The sequence below is a fragment of the Aureobasidium namibiae genome (genome assembly GCF_000721765.1).
Source record: "Aureobasidium namibiae CBS 147.97 unplaced genomic scaffold scaffold_24, whole genome shotgun sequence".
Taxonomy (NCBI): Eukaryota; Fungi; Ascomycota; class Dothideomycetes; order Dothideales; family Saccotheciaceae; genus Aureobasidium; species Aureobasidium namibiae.
Window position 1 is genome coordinate 179,378 of NW_013581185.1, and position 18,791 is coordinate 198,168.

The 18,791-nt window shown below is 51.0% G+C and overlaps 8 protein-coding genes across 8 annotated transcripts; 6 read left to right on the forward strand and 2 right to left on the reverse strand.

Annotated features, from left to right (window-relative positions):
• Positions 1-875: 875 nt before the first annotated feature.
• On the forward strand, positions 876-1,904 carry M436DRAFT_25226 (uncharacterized protein; the record flags this gene model as incomplete). Its single annotated transcript, XM_013567541.2, has 2 exons — positions 876-1,619; positions 1,740-1,904. Coding segments are annotated over 2 exons (909 nt in total), but the record flags the coding sequence as incomplete, so codon positions are not given.
• Positions 1,905-4,285: 2,381 nt separating this feature from the next.
• Positions 4,286-5,305, reverse strand: M436DRAFT_57418 (uncharacterized protein; the record flags this gene model as incomplete). The annotated part of the gene is made up of 1 exon (XM_013567554.1): positions 4,286-5,305. The coding sequence occupies one exon, from the start codon at positions 5,303-5,305 to the stop codon at positions 4,286-4,288; it is 1,020 nt and encodes a 339-aa protein (XP_013423008.1).
• An 870-nt stretch (positions 5,306-6,175) lies between these two features.
• Positions 6,176-8,654, forward strand: M436DRAFT_67785 (uncharacterized protein; the record flags this gene model as incomplete). The annotated part of the gene is made up of 7 exons (XM_013567602.1): positions 6,176-6,329; positions 6,431-6,708; positions 7,162-7,354; positions 7,438-7,503; positions 7,547-7,905; positions 7,950-8,318; positions 8,400-8,654. The coding sequence occupies 7 exons, from the start codon at positions 6,176-6,178 to the stop codon at positions 8,652-8,654; spliced, it is 1,674 nt and encodes a 557-aa protein (XP_013423056.1).
• A 495-nt stretch (positions 8,655-9,149) lies between these two features.
• Positions 9,150-10,602, forward strand: M436DRAFT_86031 (uncharacterized protein; the record flags this gene model as incomplete). The annotated part of the gene is made up of 5 exons (XM_013567632.1): positions 9,150-9,719; positions 9,801-9,992; positions 10,049-10,218; positions 10,282-10,450; positions 10,516-10,602. 5 exons carry the CDS (start codon positions 9,150-9,152, stop codon positions 10,600-10,602), a joined length of 1,188 nt encoding a protein of 395 aa, XP_013423086.1.
• Positions 10,603-11,190: 588 nt separating this feature from the next.
• On the forward strand, positions 11,191-13,026 carry M436DRAFT_76599 (uncharacterized protein; the record flags this gene model as incomplete). The annotated part of the gene is made up of 5 exons (XM_013567633.1): positions 11,191-11,625; positions 11,668-11,774; positions 11,814-11,866; positions 11,900-12,036; positions 12,076-13,026. 5 exons carry the CDS (start codon positions 11,191-11,193, stop codon positions 13,024-13,026), a joined length of 1,683 nt encoding a protein of 560 aa, XP_013423087.1.
• A 548-nt stretch (positions 13,027-13,574) lies between these two features.
• M436DRAFT_86033 (uncharacterized protein) lies at positions 13,575-14,642 on the forward strand (the record flags this gene model as incomplete). Its single annotated transcript, XM_013567634.1, has 1 exon — positions 13,575-14,642. The coding sequence occupies one exon, from the start codon at positions 13,575-13,577 to the stop codon at positions 14,640-14,642; it is 1,068 nt and encodes a 355-aa protein (XP_013423088.1).
• Positions 14,643-15,572: 930 nt separating this feature from the next.
• M436DRAFT_86034 (uncharacterized protein) lies at positions 15,573-16,412 on the forward strand (the record flags this gene model as incomplete). Its single annotated transcript, XM_013567635.1, has 1 exon — positions 15,573-16,412. The coding sequence occupies one exon, from the start codon at positions 15,573-15,575 to the stop codon at positions 16,410-16,412; it is 840 nt and encodes a 279-aa protein (XP_013423089.1).
• A 1,458-nt stretch (positions 16,413-17,870) lies between these two features.
• On the reverse strand, positions 17,871-18,681 carry M436DRAFT_67789 (uncharacterized protein; the record flags this gene model as incomplete). The annotated part of the gene is made up of 2 exons (XM_013567603.1): positions 17,871-18,545; positions 18,604-18,681. 2 exons carry the CDS (start codon positions 18,679-18,681, stop codon positions 17,871-17,873), a joined length of 753 nt encoding a protein of 250 aa, XP_013423057.1.
• Positions 18,682-18,791: the final 110 nt, after the last annotated feature.

Sequence of the window (18,791 nt, forward strand, 5' to 3'; positions counted from 1 at the left end):
TCACGATATCGCTTACCAGGGCTGACTGGTTGTATCTCACAGGTTGAAACGCATGCAGCTGCGTAGCGTGCTTCAGGAGTCTCTTTGTTGAAGCGAGATTAAGGTAAACTTTTCACTCCCAGCGCCTCCCCCACAGTTGGCGTTTTGCTTCGAACTTCTGGATTGGCGAACATGCTTGGCGAAGCTCGTCTATTGGACTGGATATATTCAAGAAAGAGACATGCAGCGGTCACTTGATGCTTGATACAACACGCCACGGATCCTCGGACCTTGCTTCCATACCAATTTCGTGGAAGCGACAGGTATCTTCGGTTGATGTTCAGCATCGATGAGTTGGACTCTTCTCCAAGCGGGACGAAGCGCCCCAGACAGCCCTTGGCAACAACGACCTTGTTTCGGGTATACACGACCTTCCTCATTCCACCCCTGCAGAGACGTTGTTTTCGCTCTCGCATGGCCATACGCGAGCCACGCTGTCACATAACCAGATCGCTTGCATTGATCATGCCCTTGCCCTCTCCCTGAGGAACACTTGGCACAGTACTGATCAATGAACGATGTCCTCTACCCGTCTTGGCTCTATATCAGCCAGTCGCTTGTGGCGCTGCGTTACTGTCTCAAAATGGGGAGGGCAAGGGTGGGATATCGAGGCTCTGAATGGAATAAAGCCCTTGGTCGGTATATAAGGTAAGGTTTGATCTTGATCTCTCGCTTTTCTCTCGAGCATCACTTCCACTTTTGACGTTCTTTTCGACCACCACTCTTTTTCCAAACCGACTCTCGTTCAACTCCACTTGACTTCATCTCGAACCTCTGGCAGGTATACCATATTCGATTCTCTATATACAACAATCAAAATGAAGTGCTCTATCGTCTCGGCTCTGGCTCTTGCCGCCTCAGTCAACGCCCATGCCATCATGCAGCGTATCATGGTCGACGGTGTTGACCAAGGCTCCTTGACCGGCATCCGTGCCCCTTCCAGCAACAACCCCGTCCAGGATGTCAGCTCCACCGACCTTCTCTGCGGTGCCAGCTCTGGCTCTTCCTCCAAGCTCATCACCATTCCCGCTGGTTCTTCCGTCGCTGGGGCTTGGGCTCACGCTCTCGGTGGCCCTCAAGGCGCCGGCGATTCGGACAACCCTATCGCTTCTTCCCACAAGGGTCCTACTCAGGTCTACCTCGCCAAGGTCGACGATGCCGTTTCCGCTTCCGCCACTGGTCTCAAGTGGTTCAAGATTGCCAGCGACGCTGTTACTTCCGCCGGTGTCTGGGGCGTCGACAACATGATCAAGAACACCGACTCGGCAGGCTTCGGCTGGCAGAAGTTCACCATGCCCAGCTGCATTGCTCCTGGTCAATACCTCATGCGTGTTGAGTTGCTTGCTCTGCACTCTGCTTCCTCGGCTGGTGGCGCTCAGTTCTACCAGTCTTGCGCTCAGATCAAAGTTACTGGTTCTGGCTCCTTCTCGCCTGCCACATCGGCTCAGATCTCGCTTCCTGGTGGCTACTCGGCTACTGATGCTGGCATTCTCGCCAACATCTATGACTCGTCCATCTACACTTCTTACAAAGCTCCCGGTCCTGCTGTCATCAGCTGCGGTGCCGGCGGTGCTGCTCCCGTCTCTTCGTCCACCAAGGCTGCTACTTCCGCCCCCGTTTCGTCCAAGGTCCCTGTGACTACCTCCGCTGCTGCCCCTGTTACCACCAAGCCTGCTACCACTTTGTCCACTGTTGTCAAGACTTCTTCTCAGGCTGCTGCTCCTGCTACCTCTGCTGCTTCGGGATCTGGTGGTGCTGTTGCAAAGTATGGACAGTGTGGCGGTAAGGGATTCACTGGCGCGACTACTTGTGCTTCGGGATCTACTTGCAAGGTCCAGAATGACTGGTACTCTCAGTGCATCTAGTGAGGATGGCGAAAGAGGGAGATTTTGGGGTTTGTTCGATGGTTGGTTTGGGATGCAGGTAGTAGTTCACTTCGTATACGATTCTCTTCTTCGTCGAAACATATTTGTTCATGTCATGATCCATGCTGCTTGTGTTCTCACCGTGCCACCGCCGTCTAACAAGCTTGTCGGCCGATTGTTTCCCATGTCCTGCCTGAGGCGATGGTTGTCTTCGTCTCTCTTCGTGCGCAATCAGTTTCAAGCTGCCACCGAGCTCGTCAGTGCCTCTTCGAGATCTTCTACCCACAGAGTCACGCAGAGCATGCAAAAAAAAACATGCACAACCACCGAACCTGCACCCTCCCGCTATACTCTCCCCTGTGAACACCCAGAGCCCTCACGAGCCAAAAAGTGGAAATCGAACCCAGAACCTTCTCCAACTCAGTAACCACTACAAGAAGTGATGCTAAGAAGATGTCATACCACTAGACCGCAACCCCAATTGATGAGGCCGGGCCAACAGGGTGCGTGTACAAGAGTGAGAATCTGGTGGGAAGCAAGTGGGAAGATGCCCGAGATTTGGCCGGTGAGGTGGGCCGAATCCTGGAGATGAGGAAGAGAGACAAAAGAGACGGGGAGACATTCATGGAAAAGTAGAGGAAGGGTATGTGAAGGGTAAGCTGGTAGCTTCTTTGCTCCGGAGGGTGGAGTGTGATTGATGAGCGGCCAGTCCGTAACTTGTGCGGTAGTCCGGAGGGGTTCAGCAGCCAAAAAATTGCACCTACCAGGAACTCACTGTTGATCATCTGAAAAGGCGGACAGGATTAGTTGATCCACCTACTCACCTCTGGAATCAACATCGGTCGATTCTTGTTGGCCTGATAGATGCCACGTGAAAGCCTGGCTAACGTAGTAATAGGGTCTGTATTAATGATAGATAAGCCCACCGACGTAACCAACCCGAGTCACGTTGAAGCGGCAGAACGTGGGATGCTTCGATGCAAGGCGTTGTGCTCTCGTCGAGTCGTCAGCGACCACTCTGATTGTACAACAGACCGTCAATTCCAAAGACCGAGATCTTCAAATTGTATCCCCAGTCCTTGTTTCGTGTTTTGAAGATTGATAGATTCACCAAGCGAAGGAAATCTCATCAACCTCATGTCTAGTTGATCAGGTCTCGTGGTCTAGCGGTATGATACTCGCTTAGGGAGATTGACGACAGTCATTCTTGAAAACTCTAAGTCTATGTTGCGAGTGGTCCCGGGTTCGATTCCCGGCGAGACCCCTTCTTTTGCTCGTTGAGGGTGATGCTATCGGTATAGGGAGGTCCAAGTATGGCTGTGGTGGATTGATCGAATTTCAATTTTGGCTTTTCTGGTGGAAAAGCGAGGGAACGGAATGGACTCCCGAGCAGGTTTGTCTCTCCTCTCATGGCTCTGTTCTCGTGTCGCTGCTGCAGCGTGTTTTTTGCACTAATTGTGTGCAGAGACGGCGACGCTTCGGCGTTGATCGAGCGTGTCGGGTGTGAGAGATCCGAAACCTGGGGGACTTCGGCGGAGCGTGGACCGAGGCAGTGAGTTCTGGACAAATAAAGGAGGCCGATATGGTCGACAGATTCAAGACGATGAAGCTGGTGAGATAGTGAATGAGAACCTAGGATAGAATTCAGAGAGAAAGACGGCGGAGGTGGAGGCCGGGGAGCACCTTGTCTATGATCAGCAGCGCCGATTGCGTCATGAACATTCCGATTCGACTTGCTTCGAAAGCATCTTTCAACGACCGCTCCTGCATTGTTCGACGTTAAAGATTGCCTGGCGATAAGACTACACCGTCCGAGAGCATTAGCAGGCGAGATATCAAGCATCCACGGAGCCCGAAATCCGGTCAACCAAAGGCAGAACGCAACTCTGATCGTGGCATGACCAACAAACGTTAAGTCCACTCATCCACCACAAAAATGCTGGTGGGTAGGAACAGAATGGTACCAATTCAGTGACTACTGATCAGGCTGATACACTGAAACCATCTTCTCGGTCTCAACACAGCTAGCCTGTCCAATAGAGATTCTGTAAGCAGGAAAACAATCTCTGGAAATCAAGACACTTCTAGGAAAATATATCGAAAAGAACGTATGAAAGACAGTCATGGAAGGCAGTTTGATTGAGGACCTAGCATTCGAGATCTGGAAAAGGGAAAGAAACAAGTCATGCGCATTGCAGTTCGAAGTCAGAGTCTAACTTTCAGCTCTGCTTGCTGCTTGTAACGTATCCAAAGGTATTGCAGCTGGAATCTAGCATTTTTGATCTGCTGCTCTGCTGGTTCCATATCCAAAAGTTGTTGAATCGTGCTCGTGTGTGGTTAGTTGGAGTAGTATTCTCTCCATTTCCCACCTTTGTTTCTTCTTAGTATTCTGGTTCTTCATCTTCGCATTCGCGGAAAGCGCTGGCGTCAATGTCGTAGATGGGTTCGGAGTGTGGCGAGGGAAGGCTGTGGCGTCGGCTGAGCATGATTGTGTTGGGGTGGTCGATGATTGTTACTGGACCCTCGTTGACCGTGGTGGGTCGTTGAGAAGTGGTGTCGAGTTCTTCTTCTTGTCCAATTTTCTCGTCTTCTGTGTCAGACCCGATGGGACCTGGGCATATGCTGATGTGTTTGGGAGTATTCTGTGTCTCTGTTTGTGCATCTTCGCCGTGCACGGTCTCGCCCTTGGATGCTAGCTTTCCTTCTGCGTTGTATACGACCGTCTTGTAGCCGGATCCTGGACATTGAGTTGACAATGCCAGTGACCATCCATACTTTTGGCGCTCGTAGTATATGCTTAGAGCAAATTCATGGATCTTTGAGGCGCTGCAGCCGAGACATGACCAGAGGATGTCGAACTCCAGAGGCGAGAGAGGTCTTTCTCTGATGATCTGTCTGATATGGCCATGCATGGGAGCGATGCATTCTTCAACTTGAAGAAAGATCAGAACCTGGTGGACTTGGACCGACAAGGAGAAATTGTGAGGGAGCTCAATGAACATCTTCTTTCCATGTCTGGCGCGGTTGATTGCACAGAAGACATATTTGAGGGCGTTTGGATACATAAACGGATCTCCATGGGAGATGTCGAAGCAAAGTGTGCAGTTTCTCCTTGCTGGACTAACGTAATCCATAGTTAGATAGTACTGTGTCAACCATCTGCGTGCCGTAGACGAGTGCTGTTCAAAGGCTTCGGCATCCAGATCGCAGAAGACGACCGTGTAGCACCCCCTGTACATGTTCCATTGGAAAATGTCATAGGTGTACTTCATGTTGGTAACTTGGCCTGGTCGTCTTATTGTACCCTTGGCGGACCGGGAAGTCATGTTTGCTGTGCGGATGTTTGGGTTGAAAGGAACAACGGCCCTTGAGGGGCGCTTTGTAGTCGCCTGAGGCTCCATGAACGAGCTTGTGCTATCATGCGCTTGGCACGTGTTCAAATATTGTCGTTGGAGTACGTGAAAAGATGTAGAGCATGATGGGACGGGCGGAGAGGGGCGCGTGATGGGTCAGGCTCGTGCAATTTGTTCCTTTTGCACGTGTCTTCAAGTACCAGTCCGACTTGGGAGATAGGTTTTGCTTGTCGGTAGCGACTTCGGGTGACAGGCACGGGATGACTCGGTGAGGAGAAGATTTGGTAGAGATGGTGTAAAGTCCAGATTCGCACGTGGTTTCAGGCGCTGGGAAGACTCGGCAAAGACTTTTCAGATGTTGATGGTAGATTCAGGGTGGGTGCTGGTCAAGTGCTCAGGATTTGATAGTGATGTTGGATCGTGCTATCACAAGTCAGTCGAAATGTTCTTGAAGCTCTCAAAGGATGGTGCGAGTTGTACCTAAGCACTTCTGCTACTATATGCTGTACTTCCGGGACGGTCCGATCTTGGGATATGATGTATATCCACTGGTTTGACCTGACCCCATATGACTTGGCGTGTTTGAGTGGTAGTTGTAAACGAGAAACAAGGACGGTGAACGTCTTATATAGCCTAAAGTAGGTACTTCTTCAAAGGTCCACAGGAGAGCATCTCGAAACTCTCTGTTCAACTGCACGGGGACACAAATTCCGAACATTTTATGCATGTTGATACGTTGGGACCGAGCATATAAACACACGAGACGTGGTCGGAGGTCATGACACTGTGTAGAGACATAGTCTCCTCAACATCGTCATTCCACATGACCTACCCAATGATGACCCAGCACAAGATTTTGATTTGTGATGGTCGCGAGATGAGAGAGATACAAACGGCAGAACAAGACAAAGCTAAAGAATGCGCTGGATGGTCCCAGCCATACCGCATGAGTCTACGAAGACAGTCGCTCACCGATCCATCTTCTGTCATCGAACGCAGAGAGACCTTTGCGTGCTGAGTTTCTGCGAAAAACGCTTCATCTACAACCTTTCGACTCTTTCTACATGGCACCGTATAACCTCGGCTTCGTTCTCAGACGGCTTGGGTCCATGAGGAAAGACCTTGAGGTACCTTCCCTTCCATCTACACCGGCCTTCTTTATTCATTGACCAGCGGCGCAAAGCCTGCACCTGCTGGGTACACGACGTGCGCAGCGCCAGATCGAGGATACACTCATCACCATCAAGATATCATTCGACAACTGGACCAAGAGACTCAAGCTGCCCCTCAAGGAACTGGGTGCGGACACGCCTCTCATCAAACATCGTTCGTTTTTCGTCGAATTGAGGCGTGAATTATGGCTAACTCTTCTCCAGCTCCGTCACTTTTTCTACATCGCTCTTGACCAGACTATGATCTTCGAGCGCTCATCCGACCCGGCTGCCGGCCATGTGATTCTCGCCTGAGAGATCAGAGTACACTACTTCGGCTTGCCGACCACGACTGTGAAGACTATTCGACTCTGCTTTCTGAAGTCCGGTGGCATGTTCTCATAAGGGCACAGCAGTCGAGAATTTGCGCTGTACGAAGATCCTGAGACTGCTAGAAAGTATGAGCATGCCATCAAGTCTGGTCTCGAGCCATACAGTATCGAGTGCAATGTGCAAGGAAGCTCGGTCGCACCAGACATTGGTCCGAACACCACGATTTCCAGTCTTGAAGCTTTTGGGAGACTGAAGCTACTCGCCAGCTTTGTCTAATCTGTGTCTTGGAAGCTGAATATACTCTGGGTCGAAAAAGCCTGTCGCCAAATAACCAACTTTCACTCTTCTCAACTACAGTGACAACGTCGGATACAGTTGTATCAGCTGAGTCGATAGTCTAGGTCTACTTGATATCCAAAGAGAGTCATTGACTTGGATGAAGCAAGAAGAAGATTGTACCGGCCTCTTGGTCACAAATCCCACCTTCCGCACTTCTCGGTCGTGTCATCAGCTTGGTCTCAACGAGGAAGAGAGGTCCTCGGCGAGACTAGCGTCAGACTAATCAGAGAATCAGCTATCTCTTCCTCCTGCGATCACTTGCTGAACGCTGCAAGTATGTGCGTGTGGTGGATACTTGTCTGTTTGCGCTTCTCGAGCTCTTTGAAGGTTGTGGATCTGCGTATGATATATCAATAGCATCAACCATTACATCTATCTCTGCTTCTTTGTGGCAGGATCATGTTACAGAGGTACTCACGCATCGTGAGACATGATTTCTGATAGTCTCGTGACTCTGAAATGCCAGTTCAGCATCTCGGCGTGCGACATCGATATTCATGTCGGCAAGTAGTGAAAATACAATCGCCTCTCACACCGAGAGCTAAGCCTTTTCGGACCATCTATGTCGTCGTGCCCATTTTGAAAATTCCGTCTGTGAAGGTAGAGATTCAAACAAGCGCGTTCGCTTTCCATCCATCTTCCTTTTGCGCACATCCATCACGCGAGTTGAGCAACATACCATCAATCATCAACTCTACCACCAACATTCAGCATCCATCATCATCAACTACCATGGCCGACCACCAGAACGAAGGAGGTCCCAGCAAGAAGCGCACCCATGCTGCCATGATCGGAGCCAAAGAGACTGACGTCGTTCAAGAAGACGTAAGCACTATCCTACTGATACTCGCGACTTTGCTGACGACCAGGCTCAGGTCGCTCGCCCTCAGGCCGCCCTTACCTCCACCCACTCCGACCACACTGTCGCTGAGCGCGACCTTCTCATCCCTGATCAGCCCGACGTCCTTCCCGCCACCACCCAGCCTGCCGACGACGACCTTGCTGCCATCACTGAGGATCACGACGATGACATGAACGTCGATGAAGTCGATCGTGGAGTTGTCGGCGAACCTATTCCTGAGAAAGGAGAGAGCATTGATGTCACTGGTGCTGGCGGTGACGAGGTTGCTGATGCCGAGGACGACGGTGAGAAGGGCAATGAAGTCGGAGAAGGAAATGAAGACGGACAGGAGGCTGCCGATGAAGAAGACAGCATCAACTACCCCGTCGCCCAGCACGTGAGTACCTATCTTGTCCCCTATCCACCACTTCCTGCAACAACACCATTTCTTCTACAAACCTTACTGACACAGATACAGACCGCCAACGCCACAGTCGTCCCTGGCCGTGCACGTCAGCCCGGCGAGTGGACTCCTGAGCTTCGTGCAATGGCACGCCGCGAGCTCCGCTCTGTCCGCCGCCGGATCGAGCGCGAAGATCGTCAGGCTGCCGTAGAATGGGGCACCATGCTCTTCGCGCACGCCGCTGCAGTTTCTGATCGTGAGCGCCGTGACATGATCTCAGAGCAGACTGATGCTGATGAGGAGAGTGAGGACGAGGAGCAGGATGCTTGAGGGGAGGGCAAGTCGCAGTCGTGAGTTCGCGAGGGATAGAGGGAATGATCTGGCATCAAGGCACAACGAGCCTTTGCTGTCATTCTTCATTATAACATGAGGACGTTTCGATACAATACACAAGATATTCATGTTCGATCGTGGTGTTCATCTGAGTACTTAAACCGTGTGATAGCATCGGGATCTATATGTTCTCTGCAATATGATATCCCACAAACACCTCAATGTTCGTGAAACACGATCCTGTCACAAGCAGTGAAGACATCGACAATGTCTTACAAATCAATAGCTAAACCTCTATTTTCTATTGACGAAGCCCTATTGAAAACTCCGTTCGTATTGGGTATTTGAGCACGCTTGTTTGGCTTTACCTCCCCAAATTCCTTTCAACTTTCCACAACCTTCCTCACGCAACCACGCGAACACATCGGCAGCTATCGTCTACCTCATCATCAAACATCATCATCAAGCATATTTGTCAAGTCATCCACCACCATGGCAGACGAACGCAGCAAGGCAGAAACCATAAACACCAGAAAACGCTCTCACGCCATCATGACTGGTGTCTTCAACACCAACATCGCTCACGAAGACGTGAGTACCCATGCCCCTAACAGCGCACCTACTCAACATACCTCTGACGATCAAGCTCAGCACACTCGCACAACCAGAGTCTTCGATCGCTCCTCGGCCATTGCATCTCCTGACAACAACAACACCGAGGCAGGTCATAGCCTTGGCGCTCCCTCTCGCCAGATCGACATGGATCCCCGTATCATTGAATCAGCTGCTAAATTTCTTGCTGCTGTTGACGAAGATCAAGACGACAGCATGATTGTCGATGAAAATCACCATGGACTTGCCAACGCATCTGTGTCCGAGGGAGGTGATCGGACTGCCGCCGCTTCTGGAGCAAATCACGAAGGCTACGATGCCGAAGACGAGGCAAGCAATACCTCCGAAGAAGAAGGGGAGGGACAGATGGAAGCTGAGTCAGACGAAGAGACCAAGGCGAAAGAGGAGAATGACGAAGAAGAAGAAACCAACCGTCCTATGGCCCGAGGTGTAAGTATCTACCCTTCTTCCCTGTTCAGAGCTTCCTACAGCATGTCACCCACGTCGAGGACTCTACTAACACCACTACAGACCAGCATGCACGAGGATGAGTTCTTTGAAGAACACTGGGACATTGAATTCCATCACGTTTCCTCTCTTGAGGAAGTTGGCCACAATGACGAGCATGAAGCTGAAGAAGAGAGCGATGCCGTCGAGATGAAGGAGGAGGAGGAGGATGAGGAAGACGAGGAACAGAACTTCGTCGACCACTCCGCGGATCTCGTAAGTTACCCATTTTTCCCCGCTCTACTCACAAAACTTTACTGACACCGTGACAGACCAGCAACATCGATGACTTGTACGACGATGGATACGAGGCATCGTGGATCGCCGCGATCCGCTCTTGCGCAACGGGGTTCACTGGCGAACACGCGCCTGCGCTCGAAGATTCCGACAGCGACATGGATTATACGGAGGATGGCAACTACGACGACGCATTCATCTGTGAGTAAGATGGCTGGGTCGCTGCCATGACTCAAGAGCACTACGGAGTTGATGAGGGCGAGGCCAGAGCTGATGCCGGTACCGAGGAAAGCCTCGAGGGAGCGATCGAAGCTGAGGAAGAAGGCGAGACAAACGTCAAGGTGGAGGACGAAAAGGAAGAAGAAGACGCTGATGAAACCGAAGAAGAGGAGAGTGATCAGGAGGAAGTTGGAGAGGAGGTCTTCAGCCGCGGCCGCGTAAGTTCCTGCCTTTGACCTTGCCTACTGCTTTGGCTACTGACACTGCCCGGGCCCTTGCTGAGTGGGGCGAGATGCTCTTTGCCCACGTCGCAGCTGTTTCTATGCGCGAAGACGGGAACAAGAACGAGGACGAGGATGAGGAAGAGTAAGTCAACACTGATGGGGGGCGATGACAACGGAAAGATTGAGAGAACGATTGCGGGTCAATCCAAGAGCCGCATCTAGGTAGACTGACCCACTACCACCAAGATCCACTCATGTATTGGCCTTAAAAGCATAAGCTACATTGATAATGCCAACGATGATTGAGGTTGATCGAGGTGTCTCTCGAAGGTGATGTCTTGTCTGTTCAAGAGTTGTGTGACTTGGGTATGCAGCCTCGAGGAGTCATCGAGAGCAATGTCTCAGTGTCATGAAGGAGTATCCGGCCCGGAGATGATGGAAACACGAGAAAGAAGAGGAGACGAAGTGCAGAGTCAACGGGTAGGGCTGGTGATGGAGCGTGGTGGGATGCAGGGTGGGTTGGTGGCTACGTCAATCTGGGCCCGTGCATGGACAATTGGCTTTGATTGTGGCAGTTGCAGCTTCCATGTCTAGAGGTTGCAACACACACAGACAACAACAACAAGACCAGACGACGACACGAAGGAAGGTGCGACTCAGGCGACAGCGTGTATATATCCCTTGGAAGCCTCTGCCTCTAAATCTCCGCTGGACATCCCATCGCATACATTTCAATGGTATCAACACGACGAGCGCAGGCAAGCGCGACTCCTCCGACCACGCCGTCAGCAGAACGACATGGCCAAGTTGCAATCCCCCACTCTGCGCCCGGCAGTGGCATCAAGATGAGCAAAGAGCTGCGACGTCTGACCATCGACGCCAATCCCAGTCTTGGAGGAGTCGCTTCTTCGTCAGCAAACACCAGAAACACACGCCGCAGCCGAGTGCGACAGGAACTGTTACCTCCCGCAGCAGACTCTACACAAGCGCCAACACATTTGCTTCCTGATGGAGGAGTCTTGCTCACGCCATCGCCTTCGGACTCGCCAGCTTCTCCCCATCTCGTTACTGTCACTGAGCGAGTGCCGTCTCCTCCCGCTGGCAAACAATCTCAGACCAGCAACCCGCAGCCTGCAAAAAAGTCTCTCATTCTTACCATCAAGTCGCCCGTCCTTGCTGCAAAGGCTGCTGGAAAGCGCAAGATTACACAGTACTTTACTGCTATGCCACAACCATCCCAGACCAACAAGCGTCGCAAGATTGACAACGATCAACTCGATCCTCCTGCTCTGCAAACCGCTGCGAGCGTCCCGGAACCGTCTGTCATTACACCTGTCGCACTACCAACAGCTTCCAGTGCTCCTGAGCTTAAGGCAGAGACCTATGAAGAGTTGGATCAGAACACATCAAGTCAATTGGAGGAAACAGAGAGCGTCATTAAAGTGGTACAAGTCCCGCAAAAGGACAAAGAGCCAGACAAGCCTCATGATACAGATCAAGAGCAGCCTTACATGACGGCAGAAGAAGATCGCCATCACAATGACGAGCAAGATCCCAGAAAGAAGGAAGAGGAAGAGAAAGTGGCCCTCAAGAGGGATCGAGAGTTGAAGCGTCTGCAGATTGATGCAAAGCCTGCTCTGATTGACAAACGATCGAGGCGGCAAACAACCCTCCCCCCAGCACGACAAGAAGACGCAGATTCGAGACCTGCAAAGCGTCAACGTCACAGCCTGCCTGCTCCAGCATCTGATGGTCCCTCAAACACAGTCGTTGGGTCGACATTGAATCCTGTGCATGTGCTTGAAGAAATCTCCGAAACGGCTCCTGACCCTACTCCAATTTCGACTTTGATCGAAGAGGCAAAGGCCACTCCACCCGAACCCAACCCTCCGGTCTTCCCTGCCGGCACCAATCCCAAATTACTTGCATCAGGCGAAGTCAACGACGAATGGTTGACCCAATGGCTGGGCTACGTCGCCCATATCACTGGCGACGAAGAAACCTCCAAAATCCTGGCCGAAGAAGACGTCAAAGAACTCATTAAACCAGACCGCAGCGAGGAATCTGATCAAGATCGGCAAAAGAGAATCAGCAACGAAATGGACATGGTTGCGGGATGGAACGTCGTTGAGCCACAACAAGAAGCCATTCAATCTAGTCCTGAACAAGCTGCTCCTGTCAAACCTCCGCCAAAGAAGAAGAAGCAGAGGTTCAATCCCAAGCCAAAAGGTCAACCGTATATCCCAAAAGCAAAGAAGAAGGCCCAAGAGCTTGCAGCCAAAAAGTTGGCAAAGAAGCAAGCTGAAGCAGAGGCTGAAGCAGAGGCTGAAGCAGAGGCTGAAGTCACACAAGAAGCGACGCCAGTGGATACCACAGCAAACGCAGAGGCGGAACATGTTCTAGAGCCAGAGCAACCAGCTCCAGTGCAAGAAACAGTGGCACCAACAGAGGCACCAACGGACTGGCTGACAGATCTGATGAATGCTACCGAACCGGCCAACACAGATGGAGAGCAGCCGAACAAGACGAAGAAAAGCAGCAAAGGGAAAGGCAAGGCCAAAGTCATTTGAGCAGCCGAGGGATTTCTCTTTTGTACGAGTTGGAAGGGAAGGAGGAAGGTTCGATCTTGCTCGCATGAATCGCTTTGGATTGCATTGTTCACGAGCATTGGCATCATGGTTTAGCAGTGGCGTTACTGGCGAGCGTTGAAATCATCGATAGCATGCAGACTTCTAGTCATTTTTACCAATATCAAAGCATTTTTGTGCATTCAATCCTGTTGACTGTGGCTTTTGCTCTTTTGTACTCGTGAGGTCTTGGAAGGATGATTTCGAGGTAGGCAGTACAGCATTTGATAAAGCCCATATCTCTACATGGCATCCTAGTCGGAGGCAGCACTCCGATTGTCTTTGGTCGAGTACGAGAAGATGGTGTCGTCGAGGGGGGAAGAGAGTCGGGTCAAAGTTGGCCAAAAGATGTTTCCCGAGTGACAGAAATGCTGACTCGAATGCATCGAGGTTCTTCCCCACAGTCATCTATACCAGTCAACCTGCGAAGTTATGCCCAACTCATCAACGACTCCTTCACGTCGCAAGCTTGCAGAAAAAGCGTCGCAGACATGGACTTTGACGACGAACTCATCGCCAAACTCCATCAACCCTCTGCCCGCACACCCACTCCACCGCCCTCAGCCCTCCCTGCCACTACAACAACATCAACACCGTCCCACCAAACCCCCACAACAACCACCACCCCTTCCCACACTCGCCCCTCAACAACCATCAAAGACGCCGAGACCTACTACATCAAACCCATCCCCTCAGGCCTCCGCGGTTCCTCACTCACCCATCTACTCTCCCTCTGCCACAACCACACCCTCCACAACGGCTTCGACGTGGTAAAAAAAGCAGGCGTGAAACCCACCTCCCAGAAAGCCGGTCGCAAAACAATCCTGCCCAATGCCGCATACTACAAATGGCACATCGCCTGCGTGCTCGGCGGCAAACCAAAAAACACGCGCCACCTCACCGACGAACAGCGCAAACGCGACAAGAGCAGCCTGAAGCAAGGCTGCAGCTCTCGCGTCTGGGCTTGGGCGGTGGAAAAGGAAAACCCGGATGGTGCGTGGGAGATTCGCTGGGGAGACACCGATCCGGCGATTCACAACCATCCGCCTGTTGATGTGAGGACGTTGCCGAATCATCGTAGGCGAGCGAGAGAGGTGGAGGGTGTGCAGGTGGCGATCAGAGAGTGTGCGGAGCGAGGGATGAAGAGGAAGGAGGCGTTGATGAGGTTGAGAGCGTTGTTCCCAGAGGGATTGTTCAGTGATAAGGATGTCGCTAATGAGTTGCAGAAGTTTAGGGTTGGTGGTGGGGGTGAGGGACAGGATTTGGACGTCGGGGTGCAAGAGGTCGATGGGGGCCAAGAGGAGGAGGTGATGGTGGATGTTGGTGATGATGGAGATGAGGGCGATGAGGTAGAGGCGCAGTTGCAGGTGCAGTTGCAGAACCAGACGAGATCGGTGCAAGGGGATCAGCATCACCAGCAGCTTTTGCAACAACAGCAGATGCTCCAACAACCTCGGGAAATCCATCAACAAGCTCTGCAGCAAAATCAGCAAAATTTGCAGCAGACTCAGCAGCAGCATCCGCACCTCTTTGCTCCAGGTGTTCCTGCTTATTGGTAGGGCAGAGCTGGAGACGACGTTTCTCGCTTCGCTTCCTCTCTACGATCAAATTTCTACTACTGGACCAACACACCACTTCCTACTAGCTTCTAAATGTCGTCCACGGCATCGTCCAGATTGCAAGCCATGGACCTCTTTTGCTCTACGGCTTCCTCGAAGGACCCAATTTCGGTTTGACGGTCAACAGTACCAAGTCATCGTGACCACTATTCGTCGTTCACAAGTATCGATTGATTGAATGGGCTTCTGGTCACGGATTTCAACTACCAGCTGACCTGTCTTTCGGTTGCGATATTTGCTTGCTTGGTCAATTGCACCTTTCCTGGATTTGGCAACGGTGACTCGGGAAGGTCTTATCTCAATCATGGTCCATCACTCTACCGCTGAACTAAGGACATAGCAATCGAGTAGGTCTGGACTTCTGGACAACACCCGAGAGTTCCTATCCACAGTGTTAGCCTGAGCCATGTCCGGGCAGCTGGTATCCCAATCTGTCTCGGCTTCTGAGGACCTCGAGACCGGCGACCCGGTCGAAGGTTGCTACCGCGGCGTCTTCACGACATACTGCGTCGACGGCATATATCTCGCTTTCGGGCTCCCCATACAGACGAGACTCTTCGCTGTCTGGGCGTCCACCAAGTCTACTCATGCAGTCGAGTATCTATGATTCCTCGTCTGTATGGTCACTGCTCAAGTCTCACAAAGGCAACAATGCCCCAAAGCTCTTTGTGCATTGTTTGTCCTCCGCTGCTGTTCTTTCAGCATTGTGTTACTACTTTGTGAGCTTGCTATGCGTTTGGTGTTTCTTTGTCGATTGTTCGCTAGAACTGGAAGTATTTAGTCGACTCAGTCACCGCTCGAGATGCATATCACCAGAAACACCACTCTGACCAACACAACTGACAAATCAACCTAACAAACACCAGAATCATGTCTTGCAACAACGACTCATATGACTTCGACTCTTCCAGTGACGCTGAGATGATTGGCTACCCATCATCTCCGTTATCCCCGATCCAGCACCCCGTCGCTAAGTCTCCACTAGTTGCTCAACCTTGCAAAACACGCAAGTCGGGCGGTAGCCGCAAAGGCGCGTTTCGAATGACCAACATCCCTCTCCCCTCCCACCTTTCAGCCAAGGAAATCTTCGAAAATCACCCAGACCGTCTCCACAACAATAATCTTCTGAAAGTTGCACTACACTACGACAACTCTCAGCTCTACGAGAAGTTGTGTGCACTCGGATTTGTCAAGCAGACCCTCCGTTACCGTATGAGGAGTGCTATCAAGTGGATCGAGTACGAATTCAAGATCAGCAGCGGCGCTTTTGGGATTGCTTTCAATCGTGAGGCTACTCGCAACGGGGTTTATCGACCTGTTCACGAGAATCCAAGGGACGACATCATACTTGCACGCAACGCTGCCAAAATCAGCGAAGCAATGGCTTGGGTCAAGAGAGGTGGATCACGAATTCCTACGACTTCACCTTCGCCAAAATCTCGTACTGTCGCTGCTTCCGTCTTCACAAATGACAGCAAAGAAAATGAGGCCGAACCCACAGCGGCATCTATATTCCACAAGAAACTGGATCAGGCTCAAGTGTCAAAGACTTATCCTTGCCCGCACCCTTACTGCAGCTGCACTTTCACTACCGCGAATGACAACTACAAACACATTTGTGAAGTTCATTATCAAGCATCTGAGACTTTGGTCCAGCGCGCCAAAGCTCGTCAGATTGCTGGGCCTCTCGGTTGGGTGGAGTTGCCTTGATGTTCTTTGCTTTTCGCCATCCAACATTCGTGCAGGTACACGAGGCTTGACTCCATAGACTAATTCATTTTTTTCCTTGCTTTTCTAACATTTTTCTTCTTCCCCTTCTCCAAATCCTATCGTTCTTTTTCGTGTCCGCGTGAGTGAATGAATACCGTGTTTCTGTATCTATCCTCTTGTTGTATTGCTATACTTGTCTCTTGATCTCATTGTTTGTTGAGGCGGCAGGATACACAGCCTATGCTGGTGCAATTCTGGCAAGCGGACCTCGAGCAAGGTCTCACCTCTCGTCAAGAGTGCTGCAAGCGTCGGTAGTCTCGAAAAACGTCCAGAAAAGATCTCTGCCAATGATCCTTCGACACTGAATATATTTTGGAGAGCAAAAAGTAAGCTGGAAAAATACAGCAAAAGAACACTGATTCTGCCCGAGCTGTTGTTTCCAAAATTCTAGGAAAAACTTTTTCTGGTTTCAATGTCTCAACATCCATATTTTGCTTAGGACAGAAAGAGACCTGGGAAATGGCGAAAACGATGATTCCAGCACAACCAGCGATCGAACGCTAACCGAAACACATCGCGCAAAACAGACAAAACAATGATTCCGCTGAGGCTCGAACTCAGGACCGCCTGTGTGTTAGACAGAAGTGATAACCAACTACACCACAGAACCAATTGTTATCAAAAATTCTGAAGTCATGAAATATAACCTGCATGTAAAGAGCCTCATCGAGCCTATATAAATCCCCTCCAATCTCATCAGTTCACCATCCTCTCACACAATGTTGATGTCGCTCATAAATAAAGACAAGATGTACCGAGTGAGTTTTGCTATCGGTCCGATCCTCGAGGCTTAGCGTCAAAAGTCCTCCATGTAGAGTTTACAGCAATCACTTTAGCTCTTGCGTAACACTCGATATCTTTGGATATCATAGCCTGCACAATCCATTGCTTCCTACCGGATAGGTCTCTCGGCCTCTGTAAGATACATGAGAATCAATTTCAATCACTCCGCTTCCGTTCTCTTAAGTAGGACGTCGCTCTTGCTCGAGTCTTTGTGTTTACACGCCATACATACAAGTACCTCCCCGTTTGTAAAGCTGGCAACACGTACAGCCATGGAAATACATGGTAACTTCAAGAGATGAATGAGTCCCAACGAAAAGCGACATCAACTCGAATCTCTTTTGATACGCCTCTACCATGAAAGTGATCGTGCATTTCCATAGTCAATGTTTCACTCTATACCCCCGTTGAAGGAATATAGGAGGAGTAGGGGTGTTTCGAGATCTAGCATACGGAAACGAATTAGTGCAAAACAGAAGGCAATGATAGTTGGAACGAGTAAGTCGGGCGTTGATTCCGCTACGAATTTGATTCCCTGCTACTGCAGCAGTACCCTATCTCCTGTGATTTCTCCTTTGCTGCCTTTCTAGCAAGACGGCGATGACCTCAACACACTCATCTGAAGTAATTATAACGCTCCTCGATTCTTGAGATGATCGCACGTCCCAAGATGTCCTCGACGCTCTTGAATCTACCCGGCTCCACAACCTTGAGGACCTTGGCGAATGCCAGCATGCGCAGGTTGCCAGCGTCAAGATACCAAGCCTCGTCAAGGGTACTGATAGCAAAGTCCTCGAAGTTCTTGTCCCGAGAACGAGTGAAGCAGTAGGGGGTTGCGAGAGGGCCGGCAGCGAAGGTAGCCAGGACCTCGGCGTTGGCGAAGGAAAACGAGGCCGTGATGTTGACGCAGGACGTAATGTCTTCGAAGATGGTCCAGCAAGTCTGCAAGAGGGCAAAGTGGTTGTACTTGATGTTGTCCAGTGTGTAGTTGTGGATGCGAGAGTGGATGTTGTGGCGGCGCTGCTGTCTGCGCTCGCCGATCTTGTACATGTGCGACTGGGTCTCTTCGTGGAAATCACCAGTGCTGAGAACGAGGCCCCAGATCTTGATGCGTAGCTCGAGAGGAAGTGTGAACAGCAAGTTCTTCTTCTCGGGCGTGACGGGAACGACAGCGTCTGATCGGAATGTCAACGGAGTCAGAAAGGCATTCGCGCATGATTTGCCCTTACCGGTCTCGTTGACGCTTGAAGTTGAGGGCTCATCGTCATCGGGATCGTTTTGAGTTGGGTTCTGATCAGGTAAGTCAGCAACACCGTCAAGTTGTCTACAAGGGCACGAAATTGTTCACTTTTGTGGCCTTCTGGTCAACGCGGGCACGACCTGCATGCTTGCGAGGGGCATTCTTCTTCTTCTTCTTGGGTGCCATTGTTGCGGCAGAGATGATTCTGACAAGGTGTGAAGATGGTCCAGCGTTCTTGAAAGAGTTGAAAAGTGGTCGCGGGCGTGGGAGAAAGTGGTAGGTGAAGAGTCCGCTCG